The sequence below is a fragment of the Heloderma suspectum genome, chromosome 12 (assembly GCF_057233095.1).
Source record: "Heloderma suspectum isolate Gila_16-S chromosome 12, 16-S_ref, whole genome shotgun sequence".
NCBI lineage: Eukaryota > Metazoa > Chordata > Lepidosauria > Squamata > Helodermatidae > Heloderma > Heloderma suspectum.
Window position 1 is genome coordinate 35,908,548 of NC_139469.1, and position 17,810 is coordinate 35,926,357.

The following is a 17,810-nucleotide window of genomic DNA, read 5'->3' on the forward strand; positions in this document are numbered from 1 at the left end:
TCTTCCCTTTGCTGTTGTAGTTCCCCCATTCCATCCAAGAACTCTTCGTGTTCTCTTATTCCCCGGAGGGTCGACAGTCGCCGCTCCAGTCCACTTACTTTTTCTTCCAGCAGCGTGATCAACTTGCACTTGTTGCAAGAGTAGGCCATGTTGTTCTCAGGCAAGAAAGCAAACATGGCACACACCTTGCAGGTCACCACCACTGGAGAGTCCTGTCCTTCCATTGCCTCTTTTCCCTTTTTGTGTCTAGCTTTGTGATTGTTCTAGACTAGCCTGTGCCTGCTCCTCTACTCAGTAGAGGTTAAAAGCAGAGTCCCACTGGTGTGGAAGTGTGTGTTACAAGACAAATAAATGAAAAAAATTAGTTAAAAAATAAAATCAAAAAATGAAAAAAAATAAAAAAAATGTTAGGGGCCTCCCCCTTGACCTCCCCTGCCGAACTCCCCTGGCCAACTCCTGTTTGCTCCCCTTGTCCGCTCGCTCTGTTCGCTCGCTCTCTGGGAGCTTGCCTGCTTCTATAGTCCCTGGACCAGCTGGAGCAGCTTGCTCTGCTCTGCTGGGAAGCAGGAAACAGCAAAGCTGCTGCAAAAAGCACCACACAGTTCTATGCACACAAGGTGACTCTCACTGATTAAGGGTTGTGTGAGACCTCAAAGCTCCCAGACTCCTACATCAATCTATGTTTGTGCAAAAAGGTGTCATTGTACTGACACAGTATCTCTTATCCCATAAGGAACAACATGGCTAACTCCACTGTCCAATTATGCAGAAGGCCCCAGGTTCGATTCCTGGCTTCTCCAAGTAGGATGAGGAAAGAATCCTGCCTGAAACCCTGGAGAGCCGCTGCCAGTCCGTGTTGACAATACTGGGCTAGACGGACCCAGGGTCTGACTCTGTATGAGGCAGCTTCCTGTGTTCCTTTGTTTCCTGTGGTGGTGATGTCCATCTATTGGCGACCTGGTTCACACATCATGGCTATGGGTTGTTTAACCCATAGTTAGTTGTCGTCACGTGGCAGCAAGCAAGTGTGCTCCCTCCTGTGCACTCATCACCACTTCTTTCAATCAGCTCTAATGAACCAGGGAATGCCCTGTTCCTGGGCCGCTGTGATGTTCAAACCTGGAACTCTGGGTTGTTTAGAGGTTAAACAATCCAGAATTAACCCAACATTTGCCCATGGGTTCCTGGGTTGTTCATTACAGCTGATTGAAAGTAGAAGTGACAAGCACACCGGAGGCAGCCAACTCACTGCTGTGTGGCCCCACCAATTCCTGGGTTAAACAACCCAGGAATTGGTGTGACATGAGAAACTTAGTTTGTTATGATCTTGCCTGTCTTTGATTTTTTAATGTGGTTTTGTTGAAATTGTCCTTTGTAGAACATGAAAATATTGTTTTTTTAAAATGGCAAACCACTGTCTTCTGAAAAAAATACACACACAGGCTCACACCACATCCCCCATACTAGTCCACCCAGAGTAACGGCCACTCCCTGGTTCTGCATTGCAACTGCCCTTCTCATACTTTTTAGTCAGCCTGACTGTGAATACAAAGGGTGGTTAAAGAGGGTCAAGGCAACCCCCAGGAAGGGGGCTTCGAGACGAGGCTCTTATGGTGCCAGGGCCCCGTCCCATTTGCAGAATTTTGAGGCAGCCACAGTCATCTTCCATTCGTGACACTCCTGTGTTTTCCACCATTCCTCTGTCTTTTTTCTTACCACAGAAAATATGTCATGGCAGAAACGATGGGAGGGCTGGACCTTCTGCAGGGTGGCACTAGGAGCCTCCCCTCCATCTGGAAGCACCCGAAGTAAACATTCCAGTCCCAGCTGGGCAGCAGGGGAAGAGTGGGTGGAAGCGGTGGCAATGCAGATGGGCAGGCCAAAGGGGCAGGCTGCTGGACAGCCTGGGAGCATCAGAGAGGCTGCATGGCAAGGTGCAGCGGCAACTGGACCATGGGAGGACCAGGGCAGAAGCAGCACAAGGCAGGGCCACGCAGGAAGCACAGTAGGAGGGGAGCCCTGTCCCCTGGGTGCAGCAGGCACAAGAAGTGAGGGCAAGGAGAACAGCTGGGCACAACCTCCTAAGCAGGCCACACGACTGTAGGAAGTGGCTTCGAGGACTGCAGGGCTAGAGAAGCAGGACAGGTCCAAGAAGCCAATGGCATCTGCAGCTGGAAACAGGGAATCAGACAAACAGAACAGGAGGCAAGGACTGTGCATTCAGAACTCTTGGTAACTGGAGTTGGGCTGTTGCAGCACTAGCAATCCCCCATGGCTCTTTTCACCCCCAGCAGTGACTGGAGCACAAGCCTGCAAAAACACAGCCATGCCAGCTATTTCTAACCCATTCGCGAGGAGTCACTCAACACGTGAGTGCGCAGCAAGATCAAGGGCAAGACAACGCTGTAGTTGGTGACTAGTTCCGAGTTACTTATTCATGCAAAACCTTGGAACAGATCTCAATCAGAAAACTGAGTAAGGGTAATGTTTAAAAGTCTCTGCACCCCAAATTGTGCTCAGGACTACACCATATCCTATATCTCCATGCTTGGGAGACTGTCCCCTTCAAGATAAACAAAAATTCTCTCCAATTAAAACAGTCCTTTGTGCACAATGCACAATACTGCATGATGACGACAAATAAGGAACTGGTGCTCTGCATCCCACAATAAACTTTGGGCCACCCCAAATCATACAGACATACTCTGCAGAGTGCGTCCTCTACCAGATGGCATCGAGTCTCTGAATGATGGGGAAATGCGATATGGGGTAATAACAAGCTAGATTTAGGGTACAAGGTCATATAAACGTCAGGTCCTTATTCAGCTTCCTGATGGAGCTCTGCTTTAAAGTTTTGCGCAAACAAGGAATGGGAGCTAGTCACCAACGGCAGCATCATAAGGACAAGCACAGTCCATGACAGCATCCCCTTGGATGGCACCATGTTCATACCATGTTCCACGCAGGGAGCACCGCTGACCCCTCACACTGCCCACATGGAATGACAGACATGCCCCTGGGGGGCCATCTCCTCCCCGTAACAGAAGGAAAAAAACACAGACACACCCCATGGGAATACCTATTTTGCTCCTATTCCAGGAGCCTGAAGTTAAGGACAAAAGTGTGGGGGGGGGGGCACAAGCAGGCAGCTCACAACTGGGCAAACTGGTTTGCCAGACTCATAACATTTATGGGCAAGACGAGTCCAGCCTTGGCCAGCAACAAGTCTGGTGAAATATCCAGACATCACACAGAGGACATTTGGGGACTTGGGACTATCTCCAAGGTGAAATCAGGCATGGCAGGCACAGGCCTGGTCACCACTGCAATTCAAAAAGGCCCTAACTGTAAAATGAGGGGAAACGATTTTTGTCTTTTGAAACTAAGATGGAGGCTGTGTTTCCATCAGCGGTTTACTCCAGCCTGGCTGCACGGTGAGGTCTCTGTGTCTCCATGACGTTGTGGCCATTCAGCACCAGCCCTGCATTTTAACACGGAAAAACTGCTTCTTCTGAGACTGGTTATAGTCCGACTTTTCCAGCTTACTCCGGCTCCATTACTGACAATGTAATTTCCACAACTGCACTGGGTCCGATATCATAATCTTGCCCATGGGCATGTAGCCGGCCTCTGCGGGGGTGCCGCTCTGACCTCAGTGACTCAACCCTTCCCCTCCCTGTTTACTGGAAGTTTCATTGCTGTTTTGGAGCAGGATGCCGAGGGACCAACTTTTAAAACATAATTGAAAATAAGCACCAGAACACAGCCCATGACCCCAGTCAAGGGGTGTTTTCTCCCATTGTGATGAATGAGGCTTGCCCTCTCAATGACCACAGAAATAACAGAGAAGACCCTCAGTTGACACAGCACATATCAAAGCCCAATTCCTTAAATGCGATTAAGCGTGATCTCGAGGCTTCAGTCCATTGCCTTAGGATGTAACACATTCACAGCTTCCATATAGAGATCCTGTGCATTAAAATGGGGGCTGGTTTCGCTCTCTTTCCCACAAGAACCCCATTACTGTCTTGTCAGAAGTAACTCCCATTGTGGTCAATGAGGTCCTCTGGGTTAAAGTGGGGGCTGGTTTCCCTCTTTGTGTTCTCCCCCCGCCCCGCATTGCTACTGAAATGCAGGTGCATCTGGACTTTCAGGAGAAAGGAGAAAGGGGGGAGGGGGGGAAGCCTCTCTTCACAGCAAAGCTGATTCCTTTTTAAAAATCCGGTTCTCCTCCATCAGCTTCTCCTTCCGTTGTCCTGGAAACACGGCCGAGGAGGTGGGACCACGGATGAGCTCGTCAGACCCAACCCAGACTCCGCCCAGCCCTCAAGAAAATAATTCGATGAGAGCTCGGCGGAAACCGCACAGACCGCTGCAGCAGTGAAACCGCTGCAGCAGTGATAAGCCGGGTCTGTAAGGGCTGTGGAAACAGGACAAGGAGCAGATGTGACTGGGGAAACATCACAACGGAGTTGCAAACAAAGGGATGCCGATCGCATGGAAACACACCCAGAGAAGGATAGAGGAGAAGAAGAACTACTCCAGTGACCTGCTGGGAGCCGAGGCGGGAAATGGAGCTGGATGCCGCTCGCTCTCCCACGCAAGGGCGCTTCAGCTAATTTGCATGTTCCTGCCTGTGGGAGCGAGTGGGAGGAGCAGCCCAGGTGAGGATCTCCTCCTCCACTGCAGGGAAAATGAGTGCAGTGCTGTCTGTGCTGCTGGCCCCTTCCCCAGGGGGCTGGCTTGGGTACCACAGAAGCAGCCGTGTAGGGTACCAGCTGATTAGCTTCATATTGGTGGTGGGTCCACTCCTTCGTGGAAGGCCAATTCCAGGAAGTGGTGCTGGGGGATGGATGTTCAACTTTCTGCCAGGGGTGCTTTGGGGTCCCACATGGGTCTATTATTTCCCCCACGCTGCTCAACACCTGCACGAAACTGCTGGGAGACGTCATCCAGAAATATGGCCGGAAGTATCACCAGCATGTGGATGACCTTCTCTTGCTTGCTTTTCCATTGGATGCAGGCGAGGCTGTGGACACAATAACGGTGGTGAGTCCACCCAGGAGACTGGTTCTGGAAGGAGCTGCACTCCCCCAAAAGCAGAGGCGGAAACCTGTTTCAGTCCAGGGACCAGACTGAATCCCCCCCCAGACCCATTGGGCAGGGCAGTTGACATCAAGGGGATGGGGCCCCACCCTCTCCTGACATTGCCCACCCCCGCCCCATCTCCATGCAAAGAGAGGCACAGACAACGAGACTCGGCAGGGACTTGGGAGAGCAGCTTCTCCACGTGTTAGCCAAGTTGCCCACCTCCTTGACTTGCTGGCCCAATTCGGTGATTCTGTCCATGCTTAGAGGAGCCCAATCAGGACGACGAGCAACACATGAAGCGGAGTCCCCAGTGCCAGTTGTGACCACTCCAGGATGGAGATCGCGTGGGCACATTTATCCACTGCCTGGTATCCTCCCCCTTAGACTACTGCAATGTGTTGTGCATGGGGCTGCCTCAGAAACAACCTAGAAATGGCAAATGGTTCAAAACAGAACTGCAATAATATTCAGTGGGACTGGGCATTTTGATCATGTTATACCAATGCTTCACCAGCTGCACTGGTTCCCAGTCTATTCCTGGGCCCAGTTTAAAGGCCTGGTTTTAACCTACAAATCCCTTAATGTTTTGGGATCAGGTTACCTGAAATCTCACCTTCTCCTGAATATACCTCTCCACTCCAGAAGGATCTCCAGGGGTGCTCCATCTGCCCTTGCCAAGTGAAGTGAGGGGGAAGCCTAGCTGGTGGTGGGAACTACAGCCCCTCCCAAGCAGCCCCCCATCTAGAATGGAGAAGGCATTTATTGCTTGTTGCAGATCCCCTTTAATGGTTGATAAAGTTATGGGTGGCCCAGCTTCATCCCAAAACTAGCATCTCATCTCCTTCTCCACAGCTGTGTCTCAAACACGATGCTGGACCCAATGAATCCTCGGCCAGATCCAGCAGGACTCTTCCGATGGTTCAAGCCCGCCAATGCCATGAACTCCTCAGGCCAGCCCCTATCATCTCAGCCTCGGCTTCCCATCTGCAATACGGGGATAATAAAAGTGGATCCTTGCAGGATCGCTGTGAGGATGGTCAAGTCACCTTGGGACCTGGTCTCTCAGAATGCTTTAAAGCCACCACAGAAGTACAAAGTACGGTGAGGATGTTCTTTAATTTAGGGCTGCAAGGGAGGTGAATGGGGGAACTCGAGCCCCCCCCCCCCGAAGCCAGCTGTCTACATCCTGCACGTCTTGTTTTGCAGGAACGTGTGATTCCACCGGCCACAGTCTAGGAATGTAGCTCTAAGAATGATGCCCTGATTCCTCACTAAGCCCATGCAAGCCACGTGCAACTGTACACCCGCAGAGAGGGTGTACACACGCTTGCAGAACATGCAGAAAAGATGCCCTTTTTTCTGAGATGGAAAAGGGGGACAATGCATTCCACAGCAAATGGGCCACATTTATACATAGTCATCCTGGAGCTCCAAACCTGCTTTGAGGCCTGGAAGGGAGCAGCAAGAGGCGGCATCCAAAGAGGCTCACCCCTCCCACATCACGAAGCAGCCCCCAGGCCCAAAGAATGCCCGAGATAAGGCGGAATTGGGCGTCCTGGCAGCGGTACGTCTGTTGCAGACCTCAGAAGATCCCACACCCACTGATTGCTTAAGAGAGCACCCCTCCCTTCCAGTGGGCCCAGGGGGAGCTAAGCAGCAGCCCAGGGCATTAGATGGCGCTGGGGGGGGGGGAGGCAGAATGCAGCAGGGCCGGAGCATGTCTCATTGGAAGGAGCATCCCAGCAGACAGGGCCTTCTGCCCCGCGATCCAGCCAAGTCTTGAACAGATAGCACCAGGCCCGCCCACCTGCTTCCCCTTTGGTCCCAGCAGTTTCCCACAGAGCAGAGGCCCCCTTCACACTTGCGGGGGGGGGGGGGGCTCAAAACAAGGCCTTCCAAAGGAAGGAGCCCCAACCCCAGGGCCGGCCTACTGCAAGGCAGGGTGAGGTGCTTGCCTCAGGCCGCAGATGTGGGGGTGCAAATTGCTTGTTATTTCCATTGTTTTTGTTGTATTTCTACTGCCAGGGACGGGGGGAGCGGCGTCCGGGGTTTTCTGCCAAAATAATTTGGCTGGCTTTGGATACGAGGCATCTTGGCTTGGACAGGTGCGGGGAGCCATCTGCCTCAGCAGAATATTTTGGAGAGGCCCTGCCCAGCCAGAACCTTGCCCTGAGGGTCCAAACGTCGACGCACCCCCCTTCCTGCTCCCTCCACGTTGCCCCGGGGGACTTTCCAGCCCGTCTGTGCAGACGAGCCCCCCACCCCGCTTGAAGGAGAAGCCCAGAGCGGGTGGTGCCAGGGAGCCCCCGGGGCAGCCCTCCCTTGGGGCGGCCGTGGGCAAGACCCTGGCTCTACGAGAGGGAGAGGATGGCGCTAATCTCCTTGGGGGCTGGGCTGGCCAGGGGCACGACGCCCGCCCCCCCCGCTCCGAGCCTGGGCTTCGGCTGCTCCCAAGGAAGGGGCCCAGCGGTCGCCAAGCCAAGAGTGGCCCAGCAGCCAGGGCCTGGGGCCGGCTAGCCGCGCGCACGGGGTTCGCGGGCTCAGGGAGGCGCCTCTCGCGCGCGTGGCTCCCCTCCACCCTCCGTGGCCGGAGCCACTTTGCGGGCGACCTTCGGTTCCGGCGGGCCAAGCAGGGCGAGCTGCCCCAGCGGAGCCAGCCAGAAAGGACGGCGGCGCGCCCGCTCCAAAAGCGCTGCAGCCCGCACGGGCCCCGGCTGCGGGGCGCCAGAGAGAAGCGGGCCCCTGAGCCTGTGCAGACAGCCGCGCCCGCCCTCCCCGGAGCCGCGCACCGGACCGGAGAAGTCCCGCGGGCCGGGCTGGGGAGAAGGGAGCGGCCCCCGCCGAATCGCGGGGCGAGGCCGGCCGGGGACAGGGCGAAGCGCGCTCGAGGTGGCCCTGCAGGGCCGGGCGTCGCGACGAGGCGGCGGGCGGCTGCACCTCGCCGCGGGCCGCTCGCCGAGCCACGAGCAGGCGCCAGGCGGGGCGAGTGCGCCGTTGGCGGCGGCCAGCCCGTCCAGGCGGCGCCCGCAGCGCCCGGAGCCCGCGGAACGCCCAGCGCGGAGCCCCCCGGCCGCGCCTTACCTGCCGCGGGGACGGCGGCGGCGCCCAGCAGCGGCGGCGGCCCGTCCGCGCGCCCGGCTCCTTCCGAAGCGCGCCGGCGCCGGGAAGCGCCCGTCCCCCTCCGGGCGCGACCCGAGCGGGCGAGCGCGAGAGCGAGCGCGCGGCGGGCGAGGGCGCAGCGCAGCGCGGCCGGGCGCGGCGGGCAGGCGGAAGGCCCTGCGGGGCGCGCGGCGCGGCGAGACGCAGGCGGCGCCGGCCGGGGACCTCGCTGGGCCAGCGGAGCGCGTGCAGAGGCGTGTTTTACCCCCCTTGTCCCCGCGAGCTCCCCGGCTGATCATGCCGGTTCGTGGGAAAGGCGCCTCGTTCCCACGTTGGGGTCAACCAGGCTTCCTGGCCGCGGCACTAGCCGCCGCCGCCGCCGCCGCCGCCCGGACTGCCTGATGGGGAGAACCGGGCCGTCTTCATCAAGAACCTCCCAGGCTCGGCCGCTTGCTCGTCTCCTTTGGCTTTGGCTCTCACTCCGCAAGCGGACTCAAAGCCCTCCTCGCCGGCGCGGGCGCTGTTGGGCGGCCTCCCCCGGCCAGGCCGGGGGGTGCTTGCTGTGGGGCGGACTCGCTCGGGGGCAGCCTGCCGCGTTTCCCAAAGCCGCCGGGTGCCTTGCCCGGAAGCCTCGCAGGTTTGCTCGCAAGCAGCCCGGAGCAGCTACCCTAGAAGACCCTGGAGCAGCCGCCTGTGAAGTGTCCTCGGGCTGGGCCGGGCCGAGCCTCCAGATGCGGTTGGACTCCTCCCATCACTCCTATCCCACATGGCCAATAGTCCGAAATGGTGAGAGTTGGGATTCAAACAGCGACCACACAGCCCTCGTGGCTAGTTTAGGGGAAGCGATTTGTCTGACCAGAAAAGCAGCAGCATTCTTTTCCAGCAGATCATCAAACTACTCTGACCAGAAAGTCTAGAAACAGACTCTGAAACCCAAACCATACTTTCATAGAATCAGAATAGTAGGGTTGGAAGGGGCCTACAAGGCCATCGAGTCCAACCCCCTGCTCAATGCAGGAATCCAAGTCAGAGCATCCCTGACAGATGGCTGTCCAGCCTCGTCTTGAAGGCCTCCAGTGTGGGAGAGCCCACTACCTCCCCAGGTAATTGGTTCCATTGTCGCATTGCTCTGACAGTCAGGACGTTTCTCCTGATGTTCAGCCGGAATCTGGCTTCCTGTCACTGGAGCCCAGTATTCCGTGTCCTGCACTCTGGGATGATCAAGAAGAGATCCTGGCCTTCCTCTCTGTGACAACCTTTCAAGTACTTGAAGAGCGCTATCCTGTCTCCCCTCAGTCTTCTCAAGGCTAAACATACCCAGTTCTTTCAGTCTCTCTTCACAGGGCTTTGTTTCCAGTCCCCTGATAATCTTGGTTGCCCTCCTCTGAACCCTCTCCAGTTTGTCTGCATCCTTCTTCAAGTGTGGTGCCCAGAACTGGACACAGTACTCCAGATGAGGTCTAATCAGTGCTGAGTAGAGGGGAACTAATACTTCCCGGGATTTGGAAGCTATGCTTCTATGAATGCAGCCCAAAATAGCATGTGCCTTTTTTGCAGCGACATCCCACTGTTGGCTCATATTCAGCTTGTAATCGACAACAATTCCAAGATCCTTCTCACTTGTAGTGTGGTTGAGCCACGTATGCTTCCAGATGGATTGCTTTATCATCTGCTCCAGAATTTTCCCAGGGACTGATGTCAGACTGACTGGTCTGTAGTTCCCAGGTTCCTCCTTTTTAACCTTTTTGAAGATAGGGACCACATTAGCCCTCCTCCAGCCATCTGGCACTTCCCCTGTCCTCCATGATTTCTCAAAGAGAATAGACAGCGGTTCTGAGAGTTCTTCTGCCAGTTCCTTTATGACTCTAGGATGCAGTTCATCTGGCCCTGGAGATCTGAACTCAAAGTAATATGGTGTTCCTTGACCATATGCCTTTCGATCTCAAGCTGCAATCCTGCCCCTTCAGCGTGCACTTCGCCTTTGCCAGGGGGGTCATAGACCCTCTTCTGGGAGAAGACTGAGCCAAAGTAGGAATTGAGCACCTCTGCCTTTTCTTTGTCATCTCATCGTTTTGCCATCCTTATTTAACAGCTGAACCACCATTTCTTTCCTCTGTCTTTTACTATGCACGTAGCTGAAGCTTTTTTGTTGCTTTTAGCCTCCCTCGCTAACCTCAGCTCGTTCTCAGCTTTAGCCTTCCTGACATCATCCCTGCAATTCTGTGCTGTCTGTACTCTTCCTTTGTTACTTGGCCTTCTTTCCACTTCCTGTATGTGTCCTTTTATTGTTTTCAGGTCATCCCTAAGCTTTTTGTGAAGCCACATTGGCTTCTTCTGTTGTCTTCCACCTTTTCTTCTTGTTGCAATTGTTTGTAATTGTGCCTTGAGAATTTCCTTTTTTAAAAGCTCCCACCCATTTTCGACTCCTTTTCTCATTAGCATCGCTTGGCATGGGACCTCACTGATCATTATTCTGAGTTTATTAAAATCAGCTTTCCTAAAATCCAGGGTACACATTTGACTACACTCGGCTTTTGCTTCCCTTAGAACCAAGAACTCAAGTACAACATGGTCGTTTTCCCCCAGAGTTCCTGTAACTGCTACTTTATCCACTACGTCATCTCTGTTGGTTAGGATCAAGTCAAGGATAGCCGATCCTCTAGTTCCTTCCTCTCCTTTCTGTAGGAGGAAGTTATCCGCCACACAAGTCAGGAATTTCCTGGAGGGGCCATGTTTTGCAGAATTGGTCACCCAACAAATATCGGGGAAATTGAATTCCCCCATTACTACTACATCATGCTTCCTTAAAACATTGGCTATTTGCTTTTCAAAAGTTTCATCCTCGTCTTCTCCTTGGTTGGGTGGCCGGTAGGAGGCTCCGACCATCAGGTTCCTTTTATTCTTTGCTCCATTTATTTTGATCCAGATGCTCTCGATGGGGCTACCAAGCTCAGCCTCCTGTACTTTGATGTTCCACAGGAAAACTGGGAGCATCTGAAGCATCCTGCATGGTTCGAAAGAGTACTTTCCTGTATTTTGAACATACTTTTTGTCTGTGGAACTAACAATGCTACTAGGATTCCTGGTGCTCATTGAAGGGTGCAGTGGCTGCTTCCCTAACCGTAGCCTGACTGAGCCTCTCACACACTCGCCTGACAGGCAGGTCCATTCAGAGCAGCTTCAGGACAAGGGACTGACATGTGGACAGCCTGCCCAAGGGAGACAGTGGCTGAAGGGACTATGTAGACTGGCCTGGAGACAACCCCAGGTTCCCTCCTGGCCATCTCGTTAAAGGAGCTCTCCTTGCAACCCTGATGGGGGGAGGGGGGTCCTGGGCCAGGACTTTTGTACCCCAGCTTGTAGGAGCAACAGCCACATTCCCATGCACTGGCAATCCAGGGAAAGAGCAGAATTTGAAGGGCCTTTACAGACATTTGGTTGCCCAATGTCCAAACCCAACAAGCTTTCAACTTCAGAAAAAGCTCTTGCCACAGACGGGATTAAGGCAACCCTTTGATTTTGTAGCAAGACAGATAAAATCGCAAGGATTCTTTTGGGTGGCAGAAGTACAACTACCCAGAGGCAGCCAGGATCTCCTGCTAAAACACTGGAGTGTTTGTCACTCGCAATGCCTGTGCCGTCTCTGTATTCATGCCCAGGAACATTTAAATGTCTGCATGGCCTTGCGAGGTACGTGAAACACAGGGAGAGAACAGCCTTGAGGCATATATTACATATATGCCTTTGCCTGCTTAGAGCCTCTGCTTTCAACCAAACAGGTTCTGCCTGGACTGTATTATCTACGCATGCGGCACAACCCTAGGCTTACTTGACAAGCTCCACTGTGTTCCATGGCACATGTGCCCTAAAGCTTGGAGGATGGGCAACATGTGTCCCTCCAGATGTTGCTGGACTGCAGCTCCCATCATCCCCCACCATTGGCTATGCTGGCCCGAGCTGAGGGGAGTTGCAGTCCAACAACATCTGGAGGTCCCCCATCCCTGATATAAGCTGAAGAGCGCTTCCCACCTCTGGGCTAGGAGACCACACTGCTTCTGAGGTTGATGGCCAGAAGGGCTGCCAATTAGCCAGGGCAGAAGCCACACTCTGGTACAGCAAGAAGAAAGTGAAAAACCTGAGACACTACTACATACATGTTTGGAAATCAGAATAAAGGACTCAGTATTAATTATTTATTTTGAAGGCCAACATATATTTATACAGCTTTACATACAGCAGCCAACAAAACTGTTCATCTGAGAGCAACAGTCATTCACTATAACACAGGGGCTTGCTTGACTGTGTCCCCCTTGCTGCCTCCATCATCCTAGCCCTCAGGGTAGAACAGAACTGCCTGTGGAAGGAAGGGAGGAAGGAGATGTGCAAGTTAAAACTGCGAAAGACTATGAAGAAATAAAGCATGCAATTAAAGCCTGAGCACACAGATATTGCTAAAAGCAGCCATGATTATAAACAGAAAAGCACTTCCTGGAGGGCTTCCTTTCCCCAGGAGCCAGAACCAGCTGCCAAAACCTTGGCCATGTTCAGACATCACGCTGAGCCATGATGGTTACGAGTTTTGAGCTAACCAAGCTGGCTTAGCGTGATGTCTGAGCAGGCGTCTGTCCCAACCATGATGGTTTATTAACCACAAACAAACCACGTTCACTAACCACTTGCTGCAAAATGGTTAGTGGGCTCTACCATGGCTTAACGTGATGTCTGAACTCCATGGTTAATTGACATCTGCCAAAGGAGTAGCCGCTGAGCACCAAAATGGCAGACAGCACCGAGCACCAAAATGGCTGACAGCTCAAAGGCCACTGGGATGAATGGCTGACCATCCGGGGAACTGCGGGTTCCTGCGGGAGGGAGGGTGGTTAGAGAATGGTTAGTCGAACCGCACTGTGGAACATGGTTAACCGCACGTGTGGCAGTAGCACTCCCTGTGGTTAGTGGTAACCACCATGCACCATGGTTAGCCTAACCACCCTTCCCCCATGTGCATCTGAACAGGGCCATTGCCTCACCATCAGCACCATGGACAGCCACCTGCCCAAAGGCAAGAACCACCTCATCCATGCAAACCATAAACAAGAGGACCGTGGTGCACTCCAGGAAGTGGCACAGGGAGCCAGTAACTAGGTAACTTGAGCAAATGAGCCAAGTGTTCCCAAGAGCCCAAGCACCTCCATTCTGACCCCACAGTTCCACTGTGGTCTCAGTCTCCATTTTGTCAGGAAAGGCTAGCCAGCAAGACGTGGCTATTCAAGACAGGATGCATTTGCAGACCAGTCACCACCCTCTCCGGACATAGATGGGAGAGCACCATGGCACTCCTGGCCTCTTGGAAGTGCCCATGCCCTAATGCAATCAGGACAACTCCTTAGCGCCCCTGAGCTGGCTACTGAGAGCCCCAAATTCACAATTCTCAGCACAGCTGAGTCCCAGTGCTCAGACCGCCCCACATCCCTACTGCTATCTCCAATCTCAAAATCCCTGCTGTTATCTCCATGGGCTGCACGGGGATGGGCTCTGCATCCCTGCCCTAGCACCAGAGTAATTACCACCACCACCTAGTAGTGTGTTCCAGAAGGGCTTACTCCCTGAACAAGGAAAAGTAGGTTTCAGATGTGCGTTCCAAGCAAGTGTAGTAACATAAGCTGCTACATACAGCAAGGAGGGACGCCCCATGCCAAACTATCCCCAGACTCAAGCAGGAGCCACATTCATTCACCAAGGAAGTTTTAACCAACACTGTGCCACATTGCCTAACATTCCATCGCTGCTGGATCAGATCCTGATCTCATGAGAGAGAGACATGCAAGGAGACCAAGGCTTCCATCCTCTGCATCCCTTGACAAGCTCCTGCAAGGAGCATCACTGCTTTACATCACAAAACCACTGCATGCATGCTCCTTCCCACAGCAGTGGCTACTTACTCAGCTTGGCAGAAACACTTATTCATACACATCTTTCTTATCGGCAATGTAATCGACAATCTCTTGTGGACACATCAGCTTCTCTGCTTCCATATCAGGAATTTCAAATCCTGGAAAAGATTTGGCCTATTTAGTCAAGAGTTGATGGAGTCTCAGCACAATGTAGACTTGAGGACTTTGACAGGCTTCCCAAAGAGTCATGGGATGCAGAGCTTATTCTGCAGTATCCCCTGGGGATGGGAGGCATGAAGCACGTGGCTGCTTATGGGATTTCGATTGCAACTCCTTTAAGTACCAAGAAAAATGGGGTGACATTAAGGGAAGTATTCTATGCAACTACATATGAGTGAAGATGTAAGAATAACTGCACCAGGCCCGTTCTTTCAGGGATGGGAGATCAGCAAGTTGGGATGTGCAAAAATGGATGACCTCCATCTTTTCCCAAGAGTTTGCAGCAGAAAGATGGCTGGGGATGGACCCTAGCTTAGTGGCAGAGCCCACACTTTGCATGCAGAAGGGACGGTCCCTGGTTCAATCCTGGGCAGCATCTCCAGTTAAAAGGGTCAAGTAGCAGATGATGGAAAGCACCTTTCTTTGCCTGAGACCTTGGAGAGTTGCTTCCAGTCAAAGTACGTAATACTGGGCTAGCTGGACAAATAAACTGAGCCCGTATAAGGCAGCTTTCCTTATATCGCGTCAGATTATTCCTCTGAGTCAGCAGCCCAACACACACACATAGCAAGAATCAGAGCTGCTAGAATCAGCACACTGGGAAGTGTTCAGGCAGACTCCTTTTACAAGCCTCCTTTTATTCACAGGCAGAAAGGGGGGCAGTGGGAAAGGGTAACTTAAGTTGTGTGGTGTTAACTAAGCATCTTGGCACTAAAATGAAGCCGTGTAATGACCTTCATCATCTGAAGCACAAAGATTTTCAGAAACACCATTCTGGAAGGAAACTAAATGAGTAAATGTATATAAAAAAAGAAGTTATGTTCAGATCTCATAAGAGAATGGTAGGACTGTCTTGTTAAAGTCTGGCTTGGCTGTTTGTATAATAAATACCTAGAATGCTTTGGCAGCTCGAAGCAATGTCACACTGGCGCTGATGTTCTCTGGTGCTGCAGCTACGCCACTATGACAGAAATACTAAAGTGAGCACTAGCATCATTGCTGAAGTGATGGAAAACCCAAATCTTTGTGTTCCAGGCCTCATTACTATTGACTGACCCTCAGTGAGCAGAAAATACTGAGCAACTAAGAAATTTAGTTTGGGCTATGTATGAAATCAGTTGGTGCTTCTCAATCCAGCCAGTGTGGTGTAGTGGTTACAGGGTTGGACTGTGACTCAGGAGATCCGAGTTTAGGTCCCCACTCAGCCATGAAGCTCACTGGGAGTATTTGGACCAGTCAATGACTCTCATCCCAACCTACATCACAGGGTTGTTGGGAGAATAAAATGAAGAGGAGCAGGACCCTATAAGCTGCCTTAGACTCTTTGCAAGAAGAAAAAGGTGGGATATAAATGTAATAAAATAAAATAATAAATCCCCACTGAGATAAAAAAAAATGGGTGCATTCAGACACTGTGACTGCAGACACATCTTGAGATTTAATGGCACGTCAAAGCAGCAAAATATTTGCATTACCAAATTCATCTTCCATAGCCATGATGATCTCCACTTGGTCCAGGCTGTCCAAGCCCAGATCTTTCATGAAGTGGGAATCTACTGTGAGCTGGAAAGGAAAAAAGGAAGTCCCATGGCACAATGCAACAAACACGGTGTTCATAGTCACTGCAATAAAACTGAAAGGAAGGAAACCAGCAGGGCATAAGCTCAGAAAGACCCATAGGCTCCAGAGAAATCCCAGTTTCACCATATATAGTTCTCCCTCTCACCTGCTGGAGATTCAAGGAAACATAAAGGTTGTTCCCCCACCCCTGCCACCAAGTCATATCCACATTTATTCAGCAGGGAACCACACAGTTAAGACATAACTGGAACTCTGCAACAGCCTCTTTTAATTTCATTTTGAACTCAGAACAATATCTTTAAAATGAAACTGGCCCTGTTGCTGCTCTTTTCCAGTTTCCTTCTGGTCTCTGGATATTGACATTATTTATTATGCCAACGAGTCACTTCTCTTCCCATCATGTGCGAGAGTGCCAGTACAGCCACAGTGTGCGTAGCCTGTTTTGGCTTGCACCAAGTCTAGGGAAGATGGAGAATGAACATCTGGCTTGCATTCAAAGGCTTGGTTTGCTTCAGTGAAGCTTCCAGGACTCCAAAAAAGAAAATAAAAAGTTACCTTTTCTGGATCTATCTTATCATACAGTTTCAAGACATAAATGACCCGCTCTTTGATGCCGTCCAAGGTCAAAGGTGGCAGGTGAGCATAATGGCGACATAGTTGTAGGAACACACCAGAGACCTTTAGGAGAAGCAAGAGAGAGAGATGTTTTCATGATGTAGGAACATCCTCAACACTCTTGCCTGAATGTACAGAACGTCCTCGCTACAGAGGATGCCTAAAAGGGGACACAAGTTATTAAAGCTCTGTCGATACGCACAGACGGAGAGTCTGCAGTGTATATGAAACATCATGTTGAAACACAGCTCAGAGCATCTTAATCATGAAGGGCTGCGGCTCAGTGCTGGAGCCCCCGCTTTGCATGCAGAAGGTCCCAGTTCAATTCCCAACAGCATCTCCAGGCAGGGCTGGAAAAGCTCCTGCCTGAAAACCTGGAGTGCCACTGCTGCCAGTTAGCGTCAACAATACTGGGCCAGACGGACCAAGGGTCGGACTTGGTATAAAGCATCGTCCTGGGTTGGGTCTGGCAGAGCGTTCTCAGGCACAATGCCCATGGCAAAATAAACGCCCTGCAGGAAGGAAATACACCTAACATAGTGTGCTTCTTTGGTGCATAACTGTACCCTGCTCGGGGAGCCCTAGAATCGAAAACACAATGGCTAGGTAGCATATTTTGCAGGAGCCTCTAGAAGCGAGCGACAGCGTGGCGCAAGAAGCGGGGTCCTCTGCTGCCTCTCGGGACACAGCAAGGCAACTTGCGCGGCAGGGCTCTGCCTGCGACGGAGCAGCAGGGCCAGGCACGGCAGCGGCCAAGCCAGCGGGCCCGGGGCGCGCTCGGGCAGGGGGCCGCGTGGCCCGGCCGGAGGCAGCTGCCTCAGGGGCCCTCCCGGGCACGGGCGGGAGGGAGCCCAGGAGCGGGCCCGCGGCTTTTGCGGCTGCGCCGGCTCATCGCTGCCGGGAGGAGCAGCAGCAGCGGCGGCAGAGCCCCACCCTCCGGCTGCGCTCTGGCTCGGGGGAGCGGAGGGAGCGCCCTGCCGGCGCCCCTCGGCGCTCACGCGGCCCCCTCCGCGGAGCCTCTCCCGGCCCGGGGCGGCTGCACCCGCGGGCTGCCGCCTGCCCTTCATCTCACCTGCGGCGCGAGGCGGGCGGGCGCCGGCGCGAGGCGGGCGGGGGCGGCGAGGGCGGCCGGCGACGGCAGGCGGCGCGGGCGCCCGAGCGGGAAGCGGCGCCCGACGCAGGCCGAGGAGAGCAGGAGGACACGGGCCGCCATGGTGACCCCGCGCGCGCATGCGCCTGCCAGCGCGCGGTCCCGGCATGCCGCGGGGCGCCGCCCGCGCCGCCCCGCGCCGCGCCGCGCCTGCTGGGCCT

The 17,810-nt window shown here is 53.4% G+C and overlaps 1 protein-coding gene across 2 annotated transcripts; it reads right to left on the reverse strand.

Moving 5' to 3' along the window:
- Positions 1-12,369: 12,369 nt before the first annotated feature.
- On the reverse strand, positions 12,370-17,731 carry NDUFAB1 (NADH:ubiquinone oxidoreductase subunit AB1). Of its 2 annotated transcripts, XR_014785626.1 has the most exons (6): positions 17,572-17,731; positions 16,440-16,562; positions 15,779-15,866; positions 15,195-15,264; positions 14,133-14,242; positions 12,370-12,544 (listed from the first exon to the last, which is right to left on the reverse strand). XR_014785626.1 is itself a non-coding variant. In XM_084819104.1 (5 exons), exons 1-4 carry the CDS (start codon positions 17,710-17,712, stop codon positions 14,151-14,153), a joined length of 444 nt encoding a protein of 147 aa, XP_084675230.1. In that variant the 5' UTR covers positions 17,713-17,731; the 3' UTR covers positions 12,370-12,544; positions 14,133-14,150. The 2 variants fall into 2 exon arrangements, 1 of the variants encoding a protein (XP_084675230.1); XM_084819104.1 differs by lacking the exon at positions 15,195-15,264.
- Between the last annotated feature and the right edge of the window lie 79 nt (positions 17,732-17,810).

Excerpts from the sequence above, each read along its gene's own strand:
- NDUFAB1 (XM_084819104.1), bottom strand. The coding sequence starts at position 17,712 with ATGGCGGCCCGTGTCCTCCTGCTCTCCTCGGCCTGCGTCGGGCGCCGC. Across the intron at positions 15,867-16,439 it reads ATAAGATAGATCCAGAAAAG|CTCACAGTAGATTCCCACTT; the intron begins GTAACTTTTTAT and ends TTTCCTTTCCAG. Across the intron at positions 14,243-15,778 it reads GGCTATGGAAGATGAATTTG|GATTTGAAATTCCTGATATG; the intron begins GTAATGCAAATA and ends AATCTTTTCCAG.